Below are 25,294 nucleotides of genomic sequence, written 5' to 3'. Positions count from 1 at the left end.
CTGGTTGTCCTGGAACTCGCTATGTAGACAGGCTGGCTTTGAGCTCACAGAGATCCACTTGAGGTGTTTGCCACTAGGCCCAGTGCCATATTTTTTTTTTTTTTTTTGTTGGTTTGGGTATTGAATCCAGGGCCTTGTTCATCCTAAGCGTGTGCTACAAAACTGAGCTACATTTCTTGGCTTCCCAGCCCTTCTACCCCATTTTGAAACAGGGTATTACTATGTAGTCTGGACTGGTCTGGAACTCGCTGTGTACTGGAACTTGCTGTGTAGATCAGGCTGACCTCAAATTCACAGAGATCCGCCTATTTCTGCCTCCCAAGTGCTTGAATTAAAGGCGTGAGCCACCACCCCCCTGGCTATTTAAATTACTTTTTCATTTAGTGTGAGTGGTTGTCATTTTAGTGCAGAGAATATATGAATGTGGTTTACTAGAGAGATTGTTTGAATAGGCCTATTAAACCTCTTGGTGAGTGTGGATTAGATGTATTGTGCCAAAAGTCAGTAGTTCATAAGTAATTAGGAAAAAGGTGGTAGTGTCCACATAAATTGTTAAACTGCTTTGTCATTACTCAAGATTTTCAGCGTGATAAATGACTGGTAGCTATCATGAGCAATTTGCAGCAGTAATTAGACAACACTGATAACTGTTTCTGTTGTCATGAAGCATATAGGTGATGTGAGCTCACTAAACCTCGATATATAGACTGAAGTCTTCTGTGGATATGGATATAACTATAGGTAGGCCAGATTTTTGTATATTTTAAAAGTCTCAGCCGGAAAGTGGTGGCGCATGCCTTTAATCCCAGCACTTGGGAGGCAGAGGCAGGCGGAGCTCTGTGAGTTTGAGGCCAGCCTGGTCTACAAGAGCTAGTTCCAGGCCAGCTCCAAAACTACAGAAAACCCTGTCTCGAAAAACTAAAAAAAAAATTCTCACATCTGTTGTCTACATTTGTGTAAGTGCTTATAATCTTACATTATATATTGTCTCAGTATGTAGATGTGTACTTTGTAAATAGCTGCTTCTTTAAAGGGAGAGGAGTTTATCCCTGAGATTAAATGTCATCACCAAGAATTTGAGATTCTTGAGAGGTAAGCCAGGTGTGGTGGCTCATGCCTATAGTCTCAACATGTAGGAGGCTAAAGCAGGAGGATTGCCATGAGTTCTTGGCTAGCTTGAGCTAAGGTGTGAGGCTCTTGTCTCTATACACACATTTACACACGCCCACGCGCCAAAAAAAAACCAAAAACCAAAAACAAAAAACAGTGGTTGGATTTTAGAGCTAAACAAGTAGTGCATATAGAGGTGTTGAAATGAAATGGTTTATTCATTGCAGAACCGGGGCCAAAATTCTAGTGCTTCCTTATTGTTATGGTAGGCTTTTCTTCTTTGCTCACTGCCTCATTAGAGTGACAACCTTTGCCTTTAATCCCAGCACTAATTCCAGCATTCTGGAGGCTGAAGCAGAAAGATTGAGAGTTTGAGGTGAGCCTGGACAAGACCCTGTAAAAATAAAAAGCTGAAATAAAAATACCTCCAAATAACCTTTGCTGAAGCAGAAACTTCAGTTTTAGAAAGGAGACTTGATACTATATTGCATATAGGGAGATAAAGCAGGGAAAATGCAGAGGACCTGGGGGAGAGATGGAGTAATTGAGAGGACCCATTTTGAAATACTAAGTGTAGATTTGTAAAATTACCATGGGGGATTTTGAAAGGAGACTGGAGGCAAACCTGCCAAATCACACAGGCTAAGTGGCAGAACTGGAATAAGGACTTGTCTCCTGACTTTTCAGGTCAGTGTGTTTCCACGTAACTGTTTTGTATGAGTTGAACATCTAGTGACTCTGTACTGAGCTTTTTGTACATGTCTCCTCAGTGTAGGCTAGAGAGTCGGGGAGTTAGAACGTCAAAATACAGGGTAGAAAAAGTTTAAAAATTGAGTATGGAGTTGAAATTATAAAATAAAGAACTCATTAAGCTGGCCACTTTGGTTGTCCTGTAAATGTAGTACTTGGGAGGCAGAGGGATTAGGAGTTCAAGGTCAACCTTGACTGCCTTGTGATTTTGAGACCTGTCCCTCTCAGAAAAGTTTGTTGAGAGAGTAAGAACCACAAGAAGTTACAGAAAAGCATTGATATAAATACAGTCACTAAGGGTGAGGAAAGAAAAGAACTTCTGCAGGGAGCTGCCAAAGGACCTGAGAGGGTACTAGGATGTGTCTTGAATAGAAGCTTTAATTTGCCTTTCTTTTTTACCCTCTACAAGAGAGGAGGGTGAGACAGGCTCTTAATATAGCCTAGGCTTGCCTCAAATTTTCAGTTCTCCCTTGTTCTAGGCAATAGTTCCCAATCTGGTTGCTGTATCTTTTATTTGTAAGGCTCTCGTGTTGTTCAGGGTACCTTTTGTCTTCCTTTGTTTTTGAAGTTGGCCTAACATGCTTGATTCCTTGCCTCTGTCTTTTGGGTTTTGGAATTTGCAGGTGTGTGTTAACCATCTCTTGGCTGGTAACTCTTAATTATAGTATGACAATATTGTAATGAATGGAGTAATACTTTGTGCATATCTCAATGGAAACAACAACGTGGGAAGGGAAACTGTTTATTGAGCACCTTATATTGAGCCTTTAGATTTTTTTTTTTAATTATTTTTTAAGACAGGGTTTCTCTGTATAACCCAGGATGTCCTGGGCTCTATAGACCAGCTGGCTTAGAACTCACAGAGATCTTCCTGCTTCTGCCCCAAAGGCAAACACTACCACTATCCAGAAGATTGTTTTGTTTTTGTTTTTGAGATAGCATCTCCCTATATAGGCCATACTGAATTTGAATTGTTACTGTAGCCTAGTTTGGGTTTGAATCCACAGTTCTTCTGACTCTTCCTCTGTTCAGCTAGGTATTAGGTTTACAAATGGAGACTGGAGTGGCTTTATGTTTTCTAGAGTTATATTGAGACAAAGTCATAGGTTTTGTTTATGCCACAGTTTTTTTTTTTGTTTGTTTGTTTTTTTCAAGACAGGGTTTCTCTGTAGTTTTGGAGCCTGTCCTGGAACTAGCTCTTGTAGACCAGGCTGGCCTCGAACTCACAGAGATCCTCCTGCCTTTGCCTCCCGAGTGCTGGGATTAAAGGCGTGCGCCACCACCACCTGGCTGTGCCACAATTTTTTGTTGGCTGCTGCTTGTGGGGTTTGATCTGAGAACTTGAAGGATATAGCATTGAACAAAATACAAAAATTCCTGCCTTCATAGAACTTATGTTTTGGAGTGGATAAAGCCAAAATTCATGCCTTGCTCTGTCTTGATGCTAAAGCCTAATTTTATTTATTTTATCATACTATGTAAAGAAGGGCAGGTAAGATCACTCTCAGGTGAAAGTGCTTGCTGCTAAGCCTGTTATCTTGAGTTAAGTCCTTGGGACCTACCTGGTGGAAAGAGAACTAAGCCTTACAAGTTTTCTTCTCACGTCTACACATGAACCCAAGCACCAGTGCAAGCACATATGTACATGCACACATACACACACAAATAATAAATGAAACAGAAAATTAAAACTACTCAAGAGGGTGGGGTGGCGATCCAGACAAGGTGAGGTGAGTGTTGAAGTCTGAGTAAAGAGCAAGAAGGATTTCAGGCCATGGGATAAATGGCTGCATAGGTCATCTACTTGAAATTGTGGGATTAAGGTAGGACAAGATAGGACTTGAGCCCGAGCTTCTTCCCTGTAGAAATACCAGTGAGAATAAATTTTTCAAGCAAGACAGTATGGGGAATAGTGGAAGGTTTTGACTTACAGGATGGAAACAGTTTTGAGCTGTCAGTCCATCGATGTTTGATTTTGTATTTTTGTGTTGCTAGGGTTGGAACACGGGGCTTTGTGCATACCAGGCAGGCCTCCGCACTGAGCTGCATCCTTATACCTTGCAATTTTGATAGTGTTTAAGGTGGCTGTCTTCATGACATATTCTCGTTCATATTCTCTCTCTCTCTCTCTCTCTCTCTCTCTCTCTCTCTCTCTCGCGCGCGCGCGCGTGCGCGTTCTTTTCAGGACAGGGTTTCTATGTGTAGCCAGGGTTTCTTTGTGTAACCTTGACTGTCCTAGAACTAGGTCTCTAGACCAGGCTGTCCTCAAACTCACAGAGACCTACCTGCCTCTGCCTTCTGAGTGCTGAAACTAAAGGCTTGCACCACCACTGCCTGGCTAGTTTTTGTTTTTTCAAAATAGGGTTTCTCTGTGTAGCCCTGATTGTCCTGGAACTCACTGGCCAGGCTGGTCTTGAATTTAGAGATATGATTGCTTCTTCCTCCTGAGTGCTGGGATTAAAGGTGTATGCCATTACTTCTGGCTATGATGTTCTTAATATGTAAAGAAGTACAGGAGTTGAGCCCCAAGGGATGAGGTAATGATGTAGTCAAAGGAGCAGTCAGAGACAAAGACTAGGCTAGGTTGAAAAGGGAAAAGACATGCTTGTAAGGGACAAGACCCTAAGGTTTCATGTTTTATTTTTTCCCAATGTCCTCTAGGAAACATTTTTTTTCTCTCTGTTCAGTGCTATACACCCTAAATTCCCTAGAGAAATATATACACCACTGCTGAGATACACCCAGACCCTAATGTTTTGCTTAAGGAGTCCAATATAAATCAGCAAAGACCCTTTATCTGGGATGAGTGAAAATGACGTTTTTGCTTGGGAAATCAGTAATAAACCCTCTTGTCTTTAGGGAAGCAGGATGATGATAGTATGGTAAAAAATAGTGTGCCTAATATGTAGAAATTTATTTGTTGGTGATGCATACATTTCAAAATAATTTTTTCATTTTTCATGGCCCAAATCAGACACTGTTAGTGAACAAGGTCCCTTTCAGCCAAGTTGTTTGTTAATGACTGCTTATATTCCTGATGAAGGGACATGCAGCATTACCCCAGCTCCCACACTAATATAACCTGTTTTCCTTTACTCTTGCTTAATGTGTTGTAGAAACCAAGAGAGGAACAGATGAGTAACAGCTTTCCTTTTCTTCCCTATGTCCTTACCCTACAGTGTCTAGCTATTCTTGAAGTGCAGTTCTTGTGATTAACCTTTTTGTCATTGGATTATTTCATCTTGCCTGTAGCCTGTACTTATCTTTTATGCCTTTTGGCTGATAGTCCCACCAGCATCCTTAGGATCACCGCTTTAGACTGTGTTATACTGCATACCATCCACTCATTTGAGAATTACTGTGTTTGCCATGTGTCATTCTCATTGTTCAATCAAGCTATAATAGAATAATAGATGAAAGTTCCAGTGTATATACTTAGTAATAAGATCTTGGGCCGGGCGATGGTGGCGCACGCCTTTAATCCCAGCACTTGGGAGGCAGAGGCAGGCGGATCTCTGTGAGTTCGAGGCCAGCCTGGACCACAAGAGCTAGTTCCAGGACAGGCTCCAAAACCACAGAGAAACCCTGTCTCGAAAAACCAAAAAAAAAAAAAAAAAAAAAAAGATCTTGGGAGACTCTTGTTTTGGTTACTTGGTTTGGTTGTATGTGAAAGTTGCTATGTTACTAAGTGAAACAAGATAGACATCTTTCTCTCCCATAAAAGTGAACTGGCAGGGCACTTCTGCATGAAGCTCAGCCCTGCCTCGCTTGTTGTGCCAGTGCTTTAGGGTGTTGCCTTCCTGTGACTCACTTCCATTTCTCCAGTCAGAAGGGGAAAATGCTTAATCTGAAAGTTGCTTGGTTTTTTTTTTTTCAGTCATAGTCTATTGATCAAAACTTTCATGTGTAACATGATCACAAATTGGTTTGGAAATGTGTTTCTTTTGGGTGGTTAATGTCCTGCTAAAACTTACATAGGGGAAGGGCATGAATTAGACAACAATGACACGTTAAAATTCCATCTCATAAACAGTCTCTGTCTACCCCTTTTCCTAGTTGCTCAAGCACAAACCAAGGCACAATTCTGTCAAAGTACATACACCCTGGGGAACCAGTGAGTTTTTTGGGCTTCCCCACAGAACACAGGTGAGGGATTTCTTACAGGGGTGTGAGCGCTCCTCCTTCTGATAGGTCATAACTGGAGAGCCTTTACCCAGAGTGTTAGTGCAAATTAGGCAGAATTGCATAATAGGTATCTTAGGGTTATTGTTTTTGTTGTTTTTAATAATTTATTGTTTTTATTTTATGTATATTGGTATTTTGCCTGTATGTATGTCTGTGTGAGGGTATTGGACCCCCTGAAACAGGAGTTATAGACAGTTGTGAACTACTATGTGGGTGCTGGGAACTGAACCTGGATCCTCTGGAAGAACAGCCAGTGCTGAGCCATCTCTCCAGCCGGTTATTGTTTCTATAATGAAACACTATGACCAAAGCAACTTAGGAGGAAAAGGTTTATTTGGCGTAAGCTTGCATGTCATAGCTTATCATCAAAGTCAGGGCAGAAACTCAAGCAGAGTAAGAACCTGGAGGCAGAGCTGATGCATTAACCATGGAGGAATACCCATGCTTGCTTCCTTGCTTGCTTGCTTCCTTTTCCTTTTTTTTTTTTTTTTTTTTTTTTTGTATTTCGAGACAGGGTTTCTTTGCAGCTTTGGAGCCTGACCTGGAACTAGCTCTTGTAGACCAGGCTGGCCTTGAACTCACAAAGATCTGCCTGCCTCTGCCTCCTGGGATTAAAGGTGTGTGCCACCACCTCCCAACTCTGGAACCTTTTAATTAAAAAAATGTTATATTCATTTGTGTGTGTGTATATTTATTAGTGTTAATGGAGTTCTATTAGTATCCCTGTATACTCCAGCTTCATGGTTATTATATATGTGTCTTGTTAAAGCTTTTGTTCTCTTCATGGTGTGTGTGTATAACTTAATTTCTTTTGGTCTCTAAATGAGCACAGGTGATGCCATGGAAAGTGGACAACCTGGTCCAGTGCAGGTTGTTTTGGTTCACAAAGAGCAACATTCCTTTGAGCTAGAAGAGAGAGCCTTGGCCAGCATCCTCCTGCAGGACCACATCCGAGATCTTGATGTGGTGGTAGTATCAGTGGCTGGTGCCTTTAGAAAGGGCAAATCCTTCATTCTGGACTTTATGCTACGATACCTGTATTCTCAGGTAAGAAAGAATTAGCTTATTTCAAAGTACAAAGTGAGCAAAATAAGCTCATGAGCTAAAATTGCTTAAGATTTGGTGAGGGGTCTGGGTATGTAGTCTAATGGTAAAGTGCTTGCCTAGCATGTGTGAGGAGGCCCTGTATTTTATCCCCAGTGCCTCAGAAAGCAAAACCAAAATGTGAAGAACATTTTGTTTTTCCTGTAGAAAGAAGGTGGTCATTCAAATTGGTTGGGTGACCCAGAAGAACCACTGACAGGATTTTCATGGCGAGGAGGCTCTGACCCAGAAACCACTGGGATTCAGATTTGGAGTGAAGTTTTCACAGTGGAGAAGCCAGGTGGGAAAAAGGTAAGGATGTTAAAAATAAAAAGGAGAGAAAGAAAGAAAGAAAGAAAGGAAGAAAGAAAGAAAAAGACTTAGATGTTAATAACAGAATAACCAGATGAGAACTTACGTTTATTTTTTCTTGAGATAGGATGTGGGTGCATACTGCCATGCTTGGTTGGCTCTAGATGAGAACTTTAACATTTTCTGTGTTAATCCAATTAGAGAATAATTTTGATCCTTTTATTGCTTTTCTATAGAGCTTTTGACAGTAGATCCTACAGTTTACTCATCTAGATCCTTTACTAAGTAGAAAGCTTGATTTAGGGAGGTGTCAGTATATATTTTATAATAAAAATGTTTGCTTTGTAAAACATTACTCACTCAAACCTCCTTTCCATCTTTAATTCCTTTAATGAGAAAGGCACTCTGCTGTTAAAAAAAAGTATTGAAAACAAAAGAAAACAGTGGTTAGAGCTGTATGTGCTATTGGTACCTATAGTCTCAGCACTGGGGGTAAGGTGGGATGGCAACCACTTAGAGGCCAGCCTGGGCTTCTTAAAATGTACATAAAAGAGCAAGGCATGGTGACTTATGCCATGCAGTGTAATCCCTACACTCGAGAGGCTGAGGTAGGAAGATTGGCACACATTTGAGGCTAATATGGGCTATAAAGTGTGGGACACACAAAAGCAACAAGAAAGTGATTTGGAAGTTTACTGTGCTTCTGTGTGCTGTGAGACCATTTCTCTCAGTTGATGAGTACACATGGAGCTTCTGTTCTTCAGAGAGCTTCCAATATGTCCCCTTCTTTCCTCTTTAGTCTCATTTTTCTAACTAGCAGACATGTGTGACAGTAAACTTTTGTTCAATTGGGATATCAAACTGATTCAGAATTCATCCTCATTCAGTAGTTTTTAGTGTATACATAAAGCTAAACAGTTATCAGCCCCATCTGACTCCAGAACATTTCATTACTTCAAAGGAGCCTCTGGTATTGGTAACAGTCACTCTCCATTTCCAACTCCTTCCAGCTCCTTGTCTCTACTAATTCACTATTGCCTGAGCTGTTAGGAAGCACAGCTGGATGGAGAACTAGGTGTGTTTGCATTCCACCTTCCTTTCTCTCCTTTTCTGTCTTCTCTCTTCCCTGCCTTCCTTTTCTGGTATTGGGGATTGAACATAGTGTTGTGTGTATGTCAGGCAAATGTTCTAGCTCCCAGTTACATCTCTAGCATCTCTATGAAGCTGTCTGTTCTGAGCATATGATACAAGTGAAATGATGTTTTTTGGGTCTGCCCTTATCCATTCAGCTTAATTCTCTTAGAGTATTCAATAGTTCTTTATTACCTTTCATGGCTGAACAATATTCCATTGTATGAAAATAGCATTCTTTTTTTAATTCATTGGTTGTGAATATTTGGGCTGCTTATACCTATTTATTTATTTATTTATTTATTATGCATACAATATTCTGTCTGTGTGTACGTCTGCAGGCCAGAAGAGGGCACCAGACCTCATTACAGATGGTTGTGAGCCACCATGTGGTTGCCGGGAATTGAACTCAGGACCTCTGGAAGAGCAGACACTGCTCTTAACCACTGAGCCATCTCTCCAGCCCCCGCTTATACCTTTTGTATATTATAAATAATGCTGCCTATACATGCCCGTAATCTTAGTACTTGGGAGGCTGAGACATGAGTTTCAGGGTAGCTTGGGTTACATTGTGAGATCCTATCTAGATTAACTTCTCCTCTCACAATAAACAAAATACCCAGAGTTGGAGAGTTGGCTCAGTGGCTCAAGAGCATTTGTTGCTGCTCTTTTAGAGGACCTGGGTTCAATTCCCAGCCCCCACATGGTATTTTACAATCGTCTGTAATTATAATCCCAATGCCTTCTTTCAACCTTAGTGGATACAACATATGTGGTGCACAGATATACATGCAAACAAAATAGTCATATACACAAAACAATAAAATAAACACATCTAAAAACTTATAAAAATACTACCTGCTGCCCGGCGGTGGTGGCGAACGCCTTTAATCCCTGCACTTGGGAGGCAGGGGCAGGCAGATCTCTGAGTTCGAGGCCAGCCTGGTCTACAAGAGCTAGCTCCAGGACAGGCTCCAAAGCTACAGAGAAACCCTGTCTCATATAAATAAATAAGTAAATAAATAAATAAAACCTACTTTAAACATCTATGTGCAAGTTTTTCTAAGATTGAAGCTCTTGTATATATCCATATGTTTGCTTTTTGTGTCTTTGACAAATACCTGAGATACACAACTTAAGGGAGGAAAGGTTTATTTTGGTCACAGCTTCAGAAATTGTAATCCTCAGCTGTTCATTGCTGTGGACCTGAGGCTAAGCTGAGCATGTCAGGAGGCTTGTGATGAGGCAGGGTTGACTATCATGGTGGGAAGCACGTGGAAGAGCAAAGCACACACGTGGACAGGAAGCTGGAGACAGACAGGAGGGGCCAGGACGAGCATTTGCCTCAGAGTTGTGTCCTGAGTCACCTACTTCCTCATTCAGTATGAACTCATCAGTGCGTCACCATTAATGGGGTGAGTGCCCTCACAGTGAAGTCACCTCTTAATGTTAGATTCAGCACCCGAGGACCAAGTCGTCAGCAAGAGCTTCTTGGGGAAAATGCTGTGTGTGTTTCAGTGTCACATGTCAACTCTGTGACTAACATGGTTATTTTTTAACTTACTTTATTATTTTTTTAATGTATTGATATTTCTGCATGCATTTATTTCTGTATACCATGTGCATGCAGTGCCTACAGGAGCCAGAAGAGGGCATTAGATCTCCTGAACCAGTGTTTTGGACAGTTGTGAGCCCTATATGTGGATGCTGGGAATATCAAACTCAGGTCCTCTGAAAGGGCAGCTAGTGCCCCTAACCACTGAACCACCTCCAATCCCTGTGACTAACTTTAAAAAAAGATGCCTAATAAACTTCTAACCAACCTGTGTGCATAACTAACAATACAGGAGGCGCTAGTTTCTATTTCTTTCCAGCCCCTGATACTAATTTTTCTTCCTTTTGCATGAGATCATATTTAGTCAAAACTGGCTTCCAATTTGATACCTTATCCTCCTGATTCCTGGGATTACAGGTGTGCACCAATATGCTTGGCTTATTTGTCCTTTATATGTGTAGTAACTTATTTGATGACCTTGTAACCCCCACTACCTTTGTCTTGAGACCTCTCTCTCTCTTTGTGTGTGTGTATTCCTGTGTTGGTGAATATATATTTATGTGTGTTTGTGTACAAACATATATTGAGGCCAGAGGAGAGCCTTAGCCTTTGGTGTCATCCTTAGGAATGTTATTTTTCTCTTCTGAGACAGTGTCTCATTGGCATGGAGTTTACCAATTAGGCTAGACTGTTGGCTAGTGGGCTGCAGGGATCCTGTCTCTTCTTCCCTAGTGTTGGAATTATAAGTGCACACCATGAAGTACAGGATTTTCATATGGGTTCTGAGGAGTATAAACTCATTTTACAAGATGAGCACTTAACTGACTGGAACCATCTCCTCTCTAGCTCCGCGCGCGCGTGTGCATATGTCTGTGTGTGTGTGTGTGTGTTTAATATCCAGAATAGTATGTATGAAGTAGTAAGTCATCGTGGTTTTGTATTACCTATTATAATTTGTATTTTACTAACGACTAATGGTATTGAACATTTTTCAGGTACTTAATAGCCATTTGTACTTCTTTGGAGTAATATCTATTCAAATCAAATCCAAAGTTTACAAAATTTTTTATTTTATGTGTGTGGGTGTTTTGCCCATGTGTATGTCTGTACCATGTATATAAATGATATTCATGAAGGTCAGAAGGGGACTGGAATTATAGACAGTTGTTAGCAACCATATCGAACCTGGGTCCTCTGGAAGAGTAGCAAGTGCGCTTGACTACTGAATCATCTCTCTAGTCCCTGATTTACTTATCATTATAAATTAGCTTACAAAGTAGTGGGTTTCCTTACCCTTCCACTTTCAAATCATGTGTTTTCTAGTAACCCCATCTTTCTCTCTCTTTCTCTGTGTTTTTTTTTAATTTTTATTTATTTATTTTTTTTTTTGACACAGGGTTTCTCTGTGTAACAGCCTTGGCTGTCCTGGAACTCTCTAGACCAGGCTGACCTTGAACTCAGAGATCTGCCAGCCTCTGCCTCTCAAGTGCTGGGATTAAAGGTATTCACCATCCACTCCTGGTTTAATCCCATCTCTATTAAAGCCTCCCTTTTTTCTTTTTGGCTTTTACACATTCATCCACATAAATAAGGCTTACCTAAAAAATTAGAAACTGGGATCTGCATATGAAAGAAAACATGGTGTTTGTTTTTCTGAGCCTGAGTCACCTTGCTTAAGATACTATTTTTCATTCCTATATATTTTATTGGGAGTTGCATTTTTCTTTAAGGCTGTAAAATTCTTTCATTTACATGTGCTGTATTTTTCATTTACTCATCTGGGGTGAATTTCTTACTGAGAAATGAATTGATTTCATTTTGTTACTGTGAATAGAGAAGCAATGGACATGAATTATCACACATCTGTGGTAGCATAGGCTTTTGGTATGATTGTGAGTAGTATTAGCTAGATCATATTTGTTTTATTTTTAATTTTTAAGCCACTGCTTTTCATAGTGGTTATTCCAGTTTACATTCCCAATAAACAAATATTTTATAATTTAATTAAAAATGTTAAAACATGAAATGCCTGGTGAATAGTGAGAAGTGGCTGGCTATGACACTGACATTTTTCTTTGGTGGGATAATTTTATCTTTATGTTGCTGCATGTACGTGTGTTTTGTAGCATTTCACCAGGTCAGAGCAGATACTGACACCTAGCAAGGCACCTAATTGCATTTTTCTGATAGAACCTACAAGCAGGGGTTGGGTAGCTCATGTAAATGTTACTTAAAAATTTTTTTCTTTTTGATTTTTTTAAGATGGTATCTCATTCTATAACCCATGCTGGCCTCTAACTCCTTATGTTGTCCAGACTGATCTTGAACATAATGACCATCCTCTTGTTTCAGCTTCTCAAGTGCTGGGATTATAGGGTGGGATATCAGGTAACTGTGTACTTTTATTCTTTGCATTCTCTTTTTCTTCATTTTAATTTTTTTTTTGCTTTTCCTTTCCTTTTCAAGGTTGCAGTTGTTCTGATGGATACCCAGGGGGCATTTGACAGCCAATCAACTGTGAAAGATTGTGCTACGATCTTTGCTCTAAGCACCATGACTAGTTCTGTTCAGGTAAGCTCCCCTCCTCTGCTCCCTTTCTTTGCCCATCTTCCCCTTTCCCTTCCGCCCTCCCTTCTTTTGGGGATTGAACCTAGGACCTTGACAATGCTGGGTCAACCTTGACAATACCTTGACTATTCTACACTAGCTCTCTAGTCTGTCAGTTATTTTCTCTTGACACAGTTCTTGTGGTTGTATATGAGAGTTCTTTTTAGATTGTGTTCTAGTTTGCTCTTCTGCGATTGTGATAAACCACTCTGATTAAAATCAACTTGGGGAAGAAAAGGTTTATTTGGGTTACACTTCTAGGTCACGATCCATCATTGAGAGAAGACAGCAGGAGCTCAAGGCAGGAATTTGGAGATCTGGAGACAGGATCTAAAGAGAATGCTGCTTATTGGCTTTTTCCTGCTCATGCTTAGCTAGTTTTATATGTATAATTTCAGACCTACCTAACTAGGAGTGGTACCACCTGCTGTGGGCTGGACCCTCCCATATGAGTCACTAATCAAGAGAATCCCTTCCTGGCTCAGCAGTTAAGAGCACTGGCTACTCCTCTAGAGGACCCAAGTTCAATTCCCAGCACCTACTTGGAAGCTCATAACTGTGTGTAACTCCAGTTCCAAGGGATCCATGGCACTAGGCATACATGTGGTGCATATACCTGTACAAAGTACCATACAAATTAAAAAATAAATCTCGAAAAGAAAGGAAGAAAATCTCTTCTAATCATGGCCATAGGACAGTCTGTTTGAGGAAGTTAATCAGTTGAGGTTTCTGATTTCTCAGGTGACTTCAGGATTGTGTCAAGTTGTTAAAATTTAAGCAACATAAGCTACATGCATAACTTAAACTTTTAAGCTCAAAATGAGTTTTTTATAAGTATATACAAAGCATTTCAAGAAAAATCTCAAACCTCTTAACCTGTTTTAAACTATAAAGAAGGAAGTTTTGGATTTTAGTCTTATATTCTTATTTTTCCTAAAAGACTGATAATACTGCTGTATATAAAAATAGCCCTCATATGCTTAAATGCAAATCTTGAGTTGTACAAAGCTCCATCCATCCAGTATTCTAAGCTAATTGGGGACTTGTTTGAAGTAAGCCAGTATGCTATCAATCTGGATTTTGTTTTCTAGATTTACAATTTGTCCCAGAACATTCAGGAAGATGATCTTCAGCAGCTACAGGTAATAAGAAAGGGTAATGGGAATAGTGGCTGAAAGATAAAGTATCAAGTGTTTTTTATCCTGTGGAATCTACACATGAAAGCAGAAGGGGGGACTGTCTGAAGACAGGAAAGAGACCAGGGAGGAGGAGGGATGTGAGAAAATAGCAGTGGGTGGGTGGGTGGTGCTGGAAAGAGGCTCAGTCACTGAAGCTCCTGCTGTGCAAGCATGAGGACCTGAGTTTGAAACCCCAGCACTCACATAAAATGAACAGCTTGGGGTGGTGGCTCATGCCTTTTATCACAGCACTCAAGAGGTAGAAGCAAGTGGATCTCTAAGCTTGAGGCCAGGCTGGTCTACACAGTGAGTTCCAGCATGGTGGTCTGCTAACCCCAGTGTTGGAGAGGGAGATAGGACAATATCTAGAGTTCACTGGCCAGTAGTCTAGACAACTGCGTAGTTCCAGGTTCTGTGAGAGATTGTGTTTCATAAACTAAGGTTGAATGGTATAGAAGAAACCTGACATCCTCTGGTCTCCCATACACATGCCCTAGCATGCATACACACCTCACAAACACACACGCATATATACACACATGAGCATGTACATATGCATATAACACACATATTATACACACAGCAAAAACATATACGTATAAAAACAGAAGAAACAAAAGCAAACGGCTGTATGTATTCCTCATAATTTTCTTTGTTTTTTGTTTTTTGAGTATTGTTTTTTGAGATAGAATTTCTCTATGTATCCCTGGCTGGCCTGGAACTCACAGAGATCCACCTGCCTAAACCTCCAAAAGAGCTGGGATTAAGGCCATGTGCCACTACAGCCACCCTTTAATATCATGATTATCATTTTAAAGAATTAAGAATAAGCTGGGCGGTGGTGGCATACGCCTTTAATTCCAGCACTCAAGAGGCAGAGGCAGGTGGATTTCTGATTTTGAGGCCAGCCTGGTCTACAGAGCAAGTTTTAGGGCAGCCAAGGCTGTTACACAGAGAAACTCTGTCACAAACAAACAAATGGATCTAGTGAGATCTGGTGAGATGACTCAGTAGAAGTGTTAAATCCCTAGAACCCACATGTTGGTAAGAGAAAACCAACTCCTTAAAGTTGTCCTCTACCTCTGCATGTGCGTGTGTGTGTGTGTGTGTGTGTGTGTGTGCACAAATAAATAAATACAAAAAAGTTAAATGTACCTGTCTTTCTTTGTCTTCCTTGTCTCGAGACTGGATGGTCTTGGACTTCTGATTTTCCTGCTTCTACCCTCCCAAGTGCTGTGATTAGAGTGGAACTAGCTCTTGTAGACCAGGCTGGCCTCGAACTCAGAGAGATCCACCTGTCTCTGCCTCCCAAATGCTGGGATTAAAGGCGTACGCCACCACCATCTGGCTACCTTCACAAGTCTGTGAGAGAGACATGAATGAACAGGCATAGTGGTTCATTCATTCTACTTTGAAGACTACTGTCAAAATACTCTGCAAACTCAATGGTATATTTTCTACAGAATTGCTAAAAATAAAAAGTGTTGAGTGGGGATGGGCCAGTGAGATGGTTCACTGGGTAAAGGTGCTTGCATGTAGGCCTGATGTCACAAGTTCAATCCCTGAATCCCACAGGGTAGAAACAGAGAACCAATTCTACAAAATTGTCCTTTGATCCACATAAAAGGGGTCACACACACACACACAAAATGAATACGTTAAATAAGGGAGGCTGGAGATGTAGTTAAGTGGAAAAACAACTGCGTATCATGTGTATACCTTAGGTCAATATCCAACAACACTCCATTACAAAGTTTGATGTTAAAGTCTAGATTTTAAAAAAATGTATGTATGTATGTGCATGTGTGTTTACATGCCATGGTACACACGTGTAACTTAATTTGGGAGTCCATATTCACGTTCCTCCTTGTTAAGACAGAATCTATCTTGTTATTTTTGCTGCTGTATCTTAAGCTAACTGGCCTGTGAGCTTTGAGTCTTTGTTCTGACTCTCCATCCCATTTTGCTGTACGAGTGCTGGGATTATAGATGCAAACTACCACATCTGACTTTTTGTGTGGGTTCTGGGGCTTGAATTTAGGTTAGAGTCCTCAGACTTTTACCCACTGAATGATTTTCTCGGACTAAACTTTTGTTAAGATTGCATACACTACTCTTGTATTTCTCTGGTAGAGGGTGGGACCCAGGGTCAGATTTCTAAACATTTCTTTAGTTGTCAGTCCCAGCTTTTCATTTCTCAGCTGTTTAAGAGTTCTGCTAAGAGAATGTTTTATTTCTTGGGCCTTTTTGCTTCCTCACATTTGTTAGCAGGACATGAAATGCTGGAACTGGACATTTGTTCTGTTTCTTTTTGCCCTTCGTGTTATGACAAGTTCTTTGTACTGTCACATTCTTTCATGTTCTCTTTGTCCTGTGAATTTGACAGTTAAGCTTCATTTTATTATACTTAACTGTGGCTTCTTGAAGAAACAGATAAATATATGCAGGAATCCTAATCTGCGTGAATTCATTGCCATTTTAATGGTGTAGATATTTACTATACTAACAGGACTTTTGCTGTTGGAGATAACAGTGCACAAAATGGTAATGCCCCTGCACTGTGGTCGGAGTGCTCATGGTGATTTAAGGCTAAATTAATATTTACAATTTTTTAGATTTATGTGTATAAGTGTTTTTGCCTACATGTATGAATGTGCCTGGTGCCCATGGAGGTCAGAAGAATGTTATATCCCCTGGAACTGGAGTTATAAATGATTGTGAGCCTCTATATGGGTGCTAGGAATCAAACCCAGGTCCTCTGAAAGAACAAGTGCTCTTAACTACTGAACCGTCTTACCAGCTCCCAAATATTTTTGCAAAAGAATACTATAAAACTATTTTAAAGTAGTTTCAAGCCACTAACTCTTCTTTTCTAAAGCTCTTCACAGAATATGGACGTCTGGCAATGGATGAAATTTTCCAAAAACCCTTCCAGGTAAAGCACTATAGAGTCACAGTTTAGTTCACAGTTCAGCAGATGTGCCTGTTTTTATTTTTTTTTTTTAGGGTTCTGGGTTGAGGTTTTATTTTTGCTTACTTTTGAGTCCTAAACGTTCATTCACAAGCTCAGTAGTACAGAGCTAGCCTAGATGTTCAAGGTCCTGCATTTGGTTACCAGTACCATAAGCAGGGGGAAAGTTCTTGGTTTAAGTTTCTGTTCACGAGTCCAGCAATGGTGGTGCACGCCTTTAATCCCAGCACTTGGAAGACAGAGGAACTATGAATTCAAGGACAGCCTGGTCTACAGAGTGAAGTCTAGGACAGTCAGGGATACACAGAGAAACCCAGACTCAAAAAAAGCCTGTTTTTAATATAACCTATAAACTACAGTTTGTTTTGCTGGTTTTTTTTTTTTTTTAAGACTGACTTAGCTAAGGCTGGTCTCCTTCAGCATGCCCTTTAAAGAAGATTCTGCTAATCTTTCTGCTAAAGTATTACAGTAATAACTAATTAATCTTGAATATGCACTTGTACAGGGTTATAATTCTGTTCTTTTCTGCCATAATAGACTCTGATGTTTTTGGTTCGAGACTGGAGTTTTCCTTATGAATATAGCTATGGACTGCAAGGAGGAATGGCATTTTTGGATAAGCGTTTACAGGTAAGTGGGAGATCTGAATAATTACCTAAAAGTAGTAACTTACTCATTTGCTTTTGACTGTTGGAGGGAGCGGGCCGCTTGTTTGTCCCGGCCACCCGGCTAGCTTACACTCAAAATAACCACACAGAAACTGTATTAATTAAAACACTGCTTGTCCATTAGCTCTAACTTCTTATTGGCTAACTCTTAAATATTAGTTTAACCCATTTCCATTAATCTGTGTATCGCTTCGTGCCAGTGGCTTACCAGAGATTCTAACTGGTGTCCATCTCAGGCAGAGGATCCATGACTTCTCGCACTCTATCCTTCTTCTCAGCATTCAGTTCTGCCTTCTCTGCCTACCTAAGTTCTGCCCTTTCAGGCCCAAAAATGCAGTTTCTTTATTCATTAACCAATGAAAACAACACATGAACAGAAGATCCCCTACACCATTTGACTATTATATTTAAAGCATATTATTGAAAGTGATACTCTGTAAAATGTTTATAGTTATTATAAGCCAGTATATATTTTGTTTAAAATTTTAAAATTGCATATATATATTTGTATGTGTGATAGAGAGGAGAGCACTGCAGTATTCATGTGAAGGTCAGAGGACAGCTTGTGGCAGTTAGTTCTCTCTTCACCTGTGGGTCTCAGGGACCAAGCTTAGGTCAGCAGACTTGGTGACAAGTACCTTTCCCTGCTGAGCCATCTTTCTGTCCCCAGTATTTTTTTCATGGTAAAGTTGAAGGGCCTGGGCATATGATATATAGGCACTGTAGAGGAACTCTGAGCAAAAGGCCATTATAATTATAATTTCCAGTTGTTATTTGGATCAGGTTCTATTTGTGCCTTTAGAATGTCATGTTTATAATTATAGTTCTGTTCTTATTCATTATTATTTGCTTTGGCATATGTACATATATATATAAACCAGCCTAGCCTGTTCCTAAAACCGAAGCACAGGAGACTTTTGTCAGTCACTGCTAGCTTATTGGATCCTCCTTCTGGCCAACAAGGCTTCTCTTCTTCTTGAATGTTGTGCAATGCCCTTTAAAATCAAGTCTTTAGTAACTGTTCTCTGTTAGCTATGGGAACAAAGTGCACGGTCATGCACTTACTGCTTTTGGGGTTCTGGCTCTTCCCATTAGTCACTCTGATCTGTCAGTCAGGAAGTTTTCTTTCCTTTGTCTTTATGCTAGTGGCTGCTAGTGACAAATACCAAATTATTTTTAGCTGGTAAACTGTTGATTTTCCTTGGCAGGTGAAGGAACATCAACATGAAGAAATTCAGAACGTTCGAAATCATATTCACTCATGTTTCTCGGATGTTACCTGTTTTCTCTTACCACATCCAGGGCTCCAGGTGGCCACAAGCCCTGACTTTGATGGGAAATTGAAAGGTGTGTTACATGCATTGTTACTGTACATATGATTTGATTTTTGGAATTCCATAATGAACAGTGTCAATTATAAATTAAGTCAAATGGATGGTTATGAGAACAAATGTGGTTTCATAGAGAGAGTAGCATTAGTCTAACTCAGATTTTGCTCCTGACTTACTGTGACCATCAGAAGGATTTTGCCTGTTTCACAAACTGGAAATAAGATGATGTTCTTCAGGGATCTTTCCAAGAGATATATTATGGTTCCCACCTTACAGGAGATCAAAGTGCTGAATAAAGGAAGACAAAGTCAAGACATCCAGTATTTTTCAGGTACAATTATCTTCCTCAGGAAAAGTACACGATAGACAGCTAGGTTACTGTTTTGTTTTTTTTTTTTTTTTTTTTTTTTTTTTTTTTTTTTTTTTTTTTTTTTTTTTTGGTTTTTCGAGACAGGGTTTCTCTGTGGTTTTGGAGCCTGTCCTGGAACTAGCTCTTGTAGACCAGGCTGGTCTCGAACTCACAGAGATCCGCCTGCCTCTGCCTCCCGAGTGCTGGGATTAAAGGCGTGCGCCACCACCGCCCGGCTAGGTTACTGTTTAAACTTACTTGTGTTTGTAGCAAAAGCTGATGCTGGGTCATGGGCTAACGTCAGAATTGCTGAGTTGTTGGGGGGTTAGAGAACCAGGATGCTTGGGTACCATTATCTTATTTTGTTCCTTATTCCTGGAGGCCTTGAGTCACCTGATGGCTGGCCCACAGTTTATACTTGCTAAGCAGTTTATTTATTGGCTGATCAGAGTCTCTTAATTTTCCCTAAAACTCTGATAATAGTAGCTGCCAGCTTTACAGTCCCTTTGTGTTCCCAGTGTTGTGCCAAGTGCTTTCAAACTAAGTTCACAGTAATTCCATGAAGTTACATCATTTCTTTTATCTCAAGCTGGTGAAAACAAGGAAAGTTAAGCAACTCACTCAAAGTTCTCAGCTAAAAGCAGTGGGGCAGAGGTTCACGTCCTGATTCTGGTGCCTTAAAGCCCGTACCATGGGAATAGTCGTTCATTGTTGTTTGAAGGAAGTCTTTAGAGAATATTTACTTGTTGAGTTACCAGGGCAACTTTCCTTTTAAAAGTAGTCTCAGTGTATATGAAATACATAGTTTTCATTTTTTTATTTAGTTAATTTAAGAAGAAGAATATATTTGTCTGTCAAAATGTACAGACATAAGGCTAAAGAGATGTCAGTAGTTTAGAGTGCTCTTTGGTTCTATCGTCTGTCCGTGTCCCCCCTACCCTGCATCAAATAGTTCACAACTGTCTGTAACTTCAGTTTCAGGGGATCTTCTGCCTTCTTCTGACCTGTCTGGGTACTGGCATGGACATAGTACACATAACATATGTACATGCAGCCACACACACATAAACTAAAAATGGATACTTAACATTTTTTCTTAGATTTATTCTGTGTGTATGAGTATTTTGCCTGCTTGTATGTTTGTGCACCATGTGTGTGTCTGATGCCTGCAGAGCTCAGAAAAGTGTTCTGGATCCTCTGGAACTGGAGTTATTGATTGTTGTGTGCCTCCATGTGGATTTTGAGACCTGAACCTGGATCCTCTGCAAGGGCAACAAGTATGCCTAACGACTAAGCCATTTCTCCAGCGTGCGTGCATGAGTGGTGATAACATATTTGTGTGTGTGTGTGTGTATGCACATGCAAATAGTGATAACATATATATTTTTTCCTCTTTATTTTTTGAAAGGGCAGGATCTCATGTAGCCCAGGCTGGTATCAAACTCGGTAGCCAAGAGTAACTTTGAACTTTTCTTCCTGCCTTTGCCTTCTGACTGCTGAGATTAAGATATACACCGCTGTGCCCAGCTGGAAATGTTCTTTCAGCGTTATGGTGCTTCATGGTTATCTGGATTTTTATAAAATCTAAGCTGTTGGATTTTTGTTTGTTGTTATTTAGCCCTGCCTTACCTGGGAGTTGATATGTAGACCACCCTAGCTTTGAACTTGGAGCAATTCCCCTGTTTCCACTCCTTGAATGGTGTGATTCCAGATGTGTTCTACCACACCTAGTTGAGGAGGATGGATCAGAGTGACTTTGTGCCTTGTCTCATGGGGAGCTCAGGTTACCAGGTAACATAGAAAAATAGGCATAGAAAAATGGCCTTTCCTATCTTAAGGCATTTTAATATTTCAAAGCCTTCAGTTTTGAAACTCAGTTTCATTTTAAAATTTTTATTTAGAAAGACCGTTTTTAAAAGTTGTGTGACTGTGACTTGAAGGTGTGTTGTTACTGGGATGCACAATGTTTGCATTCCTGTGCTTGCCTTTAACAAGGTACTACAAGCTGGGCCGCTCAAGACAACAGAGATGTGTTCCTTTACAGTTCAGGAAGCTAGACATGTGGAGTGGTGGCTGCTTCCTTGCAGGGGCTCTGAGGAGAACCTCTGCCATGCCTTTTTCCTGGCCCTTGGGAGGTGATGGCAATCCTTGGCACTCTTTGACAATGGTTGTGCCTCTGATTTTTTTGTTGTCGTATGGCTGTCTTCCTACCAGCCCATCAGTAAATTTAAGGCCCCCTCAGAGCCATATTAAGTCCTTATTTTAGTGAATCACATTTGCTGGGACACCTTCCAAGTAAGGTCACATTCTGAGATTACAGATGGATGTGTGTTTGGGGAGGAGGCACTGTTTTTTTTTTTTCATGCTTTCTTATTGTGTATATTCAATAAAACAACCAATACAAACACACTTATGGTTGTGTACAAATCCTTGCCAGTACATAAAGATAAACCAGAGTTTGTGTATATAAAATACACACAATAATCATGAAATTACTTGTATATTTGTGGAGTGCTAATTTAAACGATTAAACTATGAACTGTATTTATCAGATGGGTGAAGAGATTAAGGTTTTCAAATGATAATGCTGCTAGCACTTTTCTTACATGTTACATGTTTCTACCTAATATATTTGCTACTGGTGGAGAAGACATAACCTCACTTGGAGAGACCTATTTTTGTATAATGGTAGATTTGGACTTCACTGGGGTATTTTGTCAAGTACTGGACTAAAAATGACTTCATCTTCTCCATACTGTATTTGAACCTTCTTCATTTTTAACTAAGCCGCAGCTCAGCTATGGTACATAGCATTTTGTTACTCTTCTCTCTAATAAGGAGAACTTAAGATCCAAAAAGTGCTTTCTTTCTCAGGAGGGAGAGAAATGTTTACTCCATTGTCTACACATAGAGTTTGCTGATGGTTTAGTCACTAAACAGGAAGTATGTGGTTTCACACTGTTTATGTTTATGAAACAGGGAGCAAATTTAGTGTAAGCAATCAATCTCCAGTCTCATGACTAGGAACCATTTGGTTCCCTCATTCAAGATAGAACCATATTTTTAAAAATTATTTTTAGAGATAGGGTCTCACTTAGCTTTCCTCTGGAATTTACTGTGGTAGACCAGGCTGGTCATGTACTCACAGAGATATGCCTGTCTCTGTTTCTGAAATGCTGGAATTAAAGGTGTGCACCACCACAAATAGCCTCAAAATAGAATTATAAAATAAAATAGGGTTTAATTAATTAATTAATTAATTTTTTACATATGAGAAGGCAAGTCCAAGAAGGGCTAGAGGTATGTAGCTCACTTATAGGGTCCTCCCTGGCATGTATAAAGCACTGAGTGTGATCCTCAGCATAGAACAAAAACCAAAAAGCAACCAAACACAAAATTGAGACCAAACCCAGACACAGACCCTAATCTGCAAACTCCCAAACCTAAATTATTGACAATATGTGAGTCATTACAGCAATCAGAATAGCAGAAATATGTTAGCATGTTATAGTTTCTTTTTTTCTTTCCTCGAGACAGGGTTTCTCTGTAGACCAGGCAGGCCCTGAACTCACAAAGGTCTGCCTTTCTCTGCCTCCCACGTGCTGGGATTAAAGGTGTATACCACTACCACTTGACTGTGTTATAGTTTTAATGCATAGTAATTTGGTGATATCAAAATTTTAATTTTTTTTCTTGTCTCTAGTGTTCTGCTTTTAAGAGTTTATCCAAAGAAATTTTCCAAATGGGTAAAAATTGTGTTCAAAGATACATATTTGGTAGGGATAACTTCAAATCAAATGTGTACTTACAAGGAATTAGTTGATTTATGACATGTTATACACAGAGTATTTAAGTTTAGTCAAGTCCAGTCATTAGCCAGGTGTGTTTTGGTGGTGCACACCTGTAGTTCCAGCACCAGGAAGGCAGAGGTAGGAGCATCCAACTTGAGACCAACCTGGGATGCAAAGGGAGACCTTGTCTCAAAGCAGTTATTAAAAATAATGAGGTAGATATTTGGATCTATGTACATAAAGAGGAGTCGGGGATAAATTATTAAATGTAAGAAGATTAAAGAATAGCATATGAAATCTGATTCAAAAAATTAAGTTGTACTGTATTGGTTGACATAGGGTCTTGCTTGTTTTGTAGTCATTGCTAGCTTCAAACTGGCTATATAACTAACCTTGAACTGCTCTTCTCCTGTTTTATCCATCCCAGAGCTAGGATTACAGACTAGTATCATCTTACCTAGTTTACAAGTACTTTAAAAAATGAAAACACTTGCCAGGTGGTGGTGCACGCTGTTAATCCCAGCACTCGGAGAGGCAGAGACAGGAGGATCTCTGAGTTTGAGGCCAGCCTGCTCTACAGAGTGAGTTCCAGGATAGGCAGGGCTATACAGAGAAACCCTGTGTATCGTAAACACTTAAAAGTATAATTTTCCTTTTTTACCTCAATTTTAAAATTTGTTAATAGTTTGTGTCTGTTTAAAGAGCTACAGTGTAGTCAGATACTATATACCTTTTCACTCAGCAATGACCTTTGTACAAAATGGTCCCAGAGATTATAGAGCCCATGAGTGTCATGTCTGCCTGATACAGATTTGTACATATGCATTAGACAATGTTAGCACAGTGAGGAACTTACCTGATGACATAGTTCTTAGATTTTATCCCTGTTGCTAAGCAATACTATACTGTTAGATTAAGTGACTATACTTTAGATTTATAGGTGGATAGTTCGTAATTTTAGATAAGTCAGAGAATAGCTTTGTGGAGGTCTCTTCTACGCTTAGGTGGGATCCAGGGATTAAACTCAGGTCGTGAGACTTGCATAGCCAAAAGCCTTTTATTCACTGAGGCATGTTGTACCCATTTCTTGGAGACATTGTCTTACTATGTCCTTGGATGGCCTAGAACTGGTTATATAGCCCTAGCTGACCTTGAATTCAGTTGTTTACCTCAGCTTTCTAGTGCTGGGATTTCCAGCATATACCTCTAAGCCTGCCTTTATTGAGCAGCTTCTGTGAAGAATAAGTGCTAACCTGAAAAAAGATGACTTATAAATATTTGGCTAGGACTGACCTGAAAGTCACACAATTTTTAAAAATTTTTTGGAGACACAGAGTCCAAGCTGGCCTCTAACATTCTAGGTAGCCAGGGATGGCCTTACCTCCCAAGTTCTAGTGTTGTAGCTGTGTGCCGCCATATCTGGCACCACACGTGGTGGACTTCATTGTGATTGTAAGTAGAACCCATGTGGGGGTGACTCAGAAGGGAAAGGCACCTGCTGCCAAGTATCATGATTGTAGTAATCTCAGGTCAAATAGGAACTTAGCTGTGGTGTCATAGAAGCTAAGCTGCTGTGTCTTTTGGTAGAGGGTCAACTGCTATTTTGAGGCATTGTTTCATCATATGGAGGATGACTATGTCATTAGCATAAAGAAAACTATTCCCTGGAGCGGGGAGATCGCTACAGAAGCTATTTATGTATTTCCTTAACCAGACACTAGGGCTTAGTCTTTTTTGACATCATGAGTGACTGGACCGACTGTCTTGAGACAGTTCTTTTATGATTTGAAAGCTGTTATTTTGGAGTTGCCTTAATAGGCATAAGTAGTCTGAGATCTTTAAATCTTGGTGTCTGCATCCTTTTGGTTCCATGAAATAAGTAATCTTGGTTTTTGAAATAGTCCTTCAGTATAATGAAAGATGAAACCATAACATGGTTAAAAATAGATAATATGTTATCACGTTTAAAAAGAGGATCAGAGAGATAGCTCAGGAAATAAAGGCCTTCAAGCCTAGACTCATGGGGTAGAATGAGAATGACTACCACAAGTTGTCTTCTGACTTACACACAAACAGGTATGCACTTGTATGCACACACACATTTTTTAAAAAAAATTCCCCAAAGAATTAAAAGGTATTTAATGAAATGTCATTTTTTGTAAGGTTCTATAGTTTAACATATGTAAGCAAGTAAGTTTCTGTAGAACAGTATAGTGTGTCCACTGCTTTATACTTTTTTCAGAATAGGATTTCAAGTACAGATTTTTAGATTT

The 25,294-nt window shown here is 39.9% G+C and overlaps 1 protein-coding gene across 2 annotated transcripts in view; it reads left to right on the top strand.

Annotated features, from left to right (window-relative positions):
- The window catches only part of Atl3 (atlastin GTPase 3), a 45,438-nt gene that overhangs the window by 7,235 nt on the left and 12,909 nt on the right, over nucleotides 1-25,294 (top strand). Inside the window, exons 1-8 of one of the 2 annotated variants that reach the window (XM_041660784.1) lie at nucleotides 5,941-6,006; nucleotides 6,878-7,092; nucleotides 7,297-7,440; nucleotides 12,593-12,697; nucleotides 13,825-13,875; nucleotides 16,790-16,846; nucleotides 17,420-17,512; nucleotides 18,759-18,897. In XM_041660784.1, the coding sequence (XP_041516718.1) occupies nucleotides 6,886-7,092; nucleotides 7,297-7,440; nucleotides 12,593-12,697; nucleotides 13,825-13,875; nucleotides 16,790-16,846; nucleotides 17,420-17,512; nucleotides 18,759-18,897 (796 nt within the window). In that variant the 5' untranslated portion in view covers nucleotides 5,941-6,006; nucleotides 6,878-6,885. Of the gene's footprint in view, nucleotides 1-5,940; nucleotides 6,007-6,877; nucleotides 7,093-7,296; nucleotides 7,441-12,592; nucleotides 12,698-13,824; nucleotides 13,876-16,789; nucleotides 16,847-17,419; nucleotides 17,513-18,758; nucleotides 18,898-25,294 lie in introns of those variants that run through there. The other variant, XM_041660783.1, reaches the window with a different exon arrangement.

This window comes from Microtus oregoni, unplaced genomic scaffold (genome assembly GCF_018167655.1).
Source record: "Microtus oregoni isolate MIOR12 unplaced genomic scaffold, Mior012 000012F_ref0000307, whole genome shotgun sequence".
In the NCBI taxonomy this organism is placed as follows: Eukaryota; Metazoa; Chordata; class Mammalia; order Rodentia; family Cricetidae; genus Microtus; species Microtus oregoni.
The sequence above is the reverse complement of the archived record's forward strand: the minus strand, read 5'-3'. Positions and strand labels throughout refer to the sequence as shown.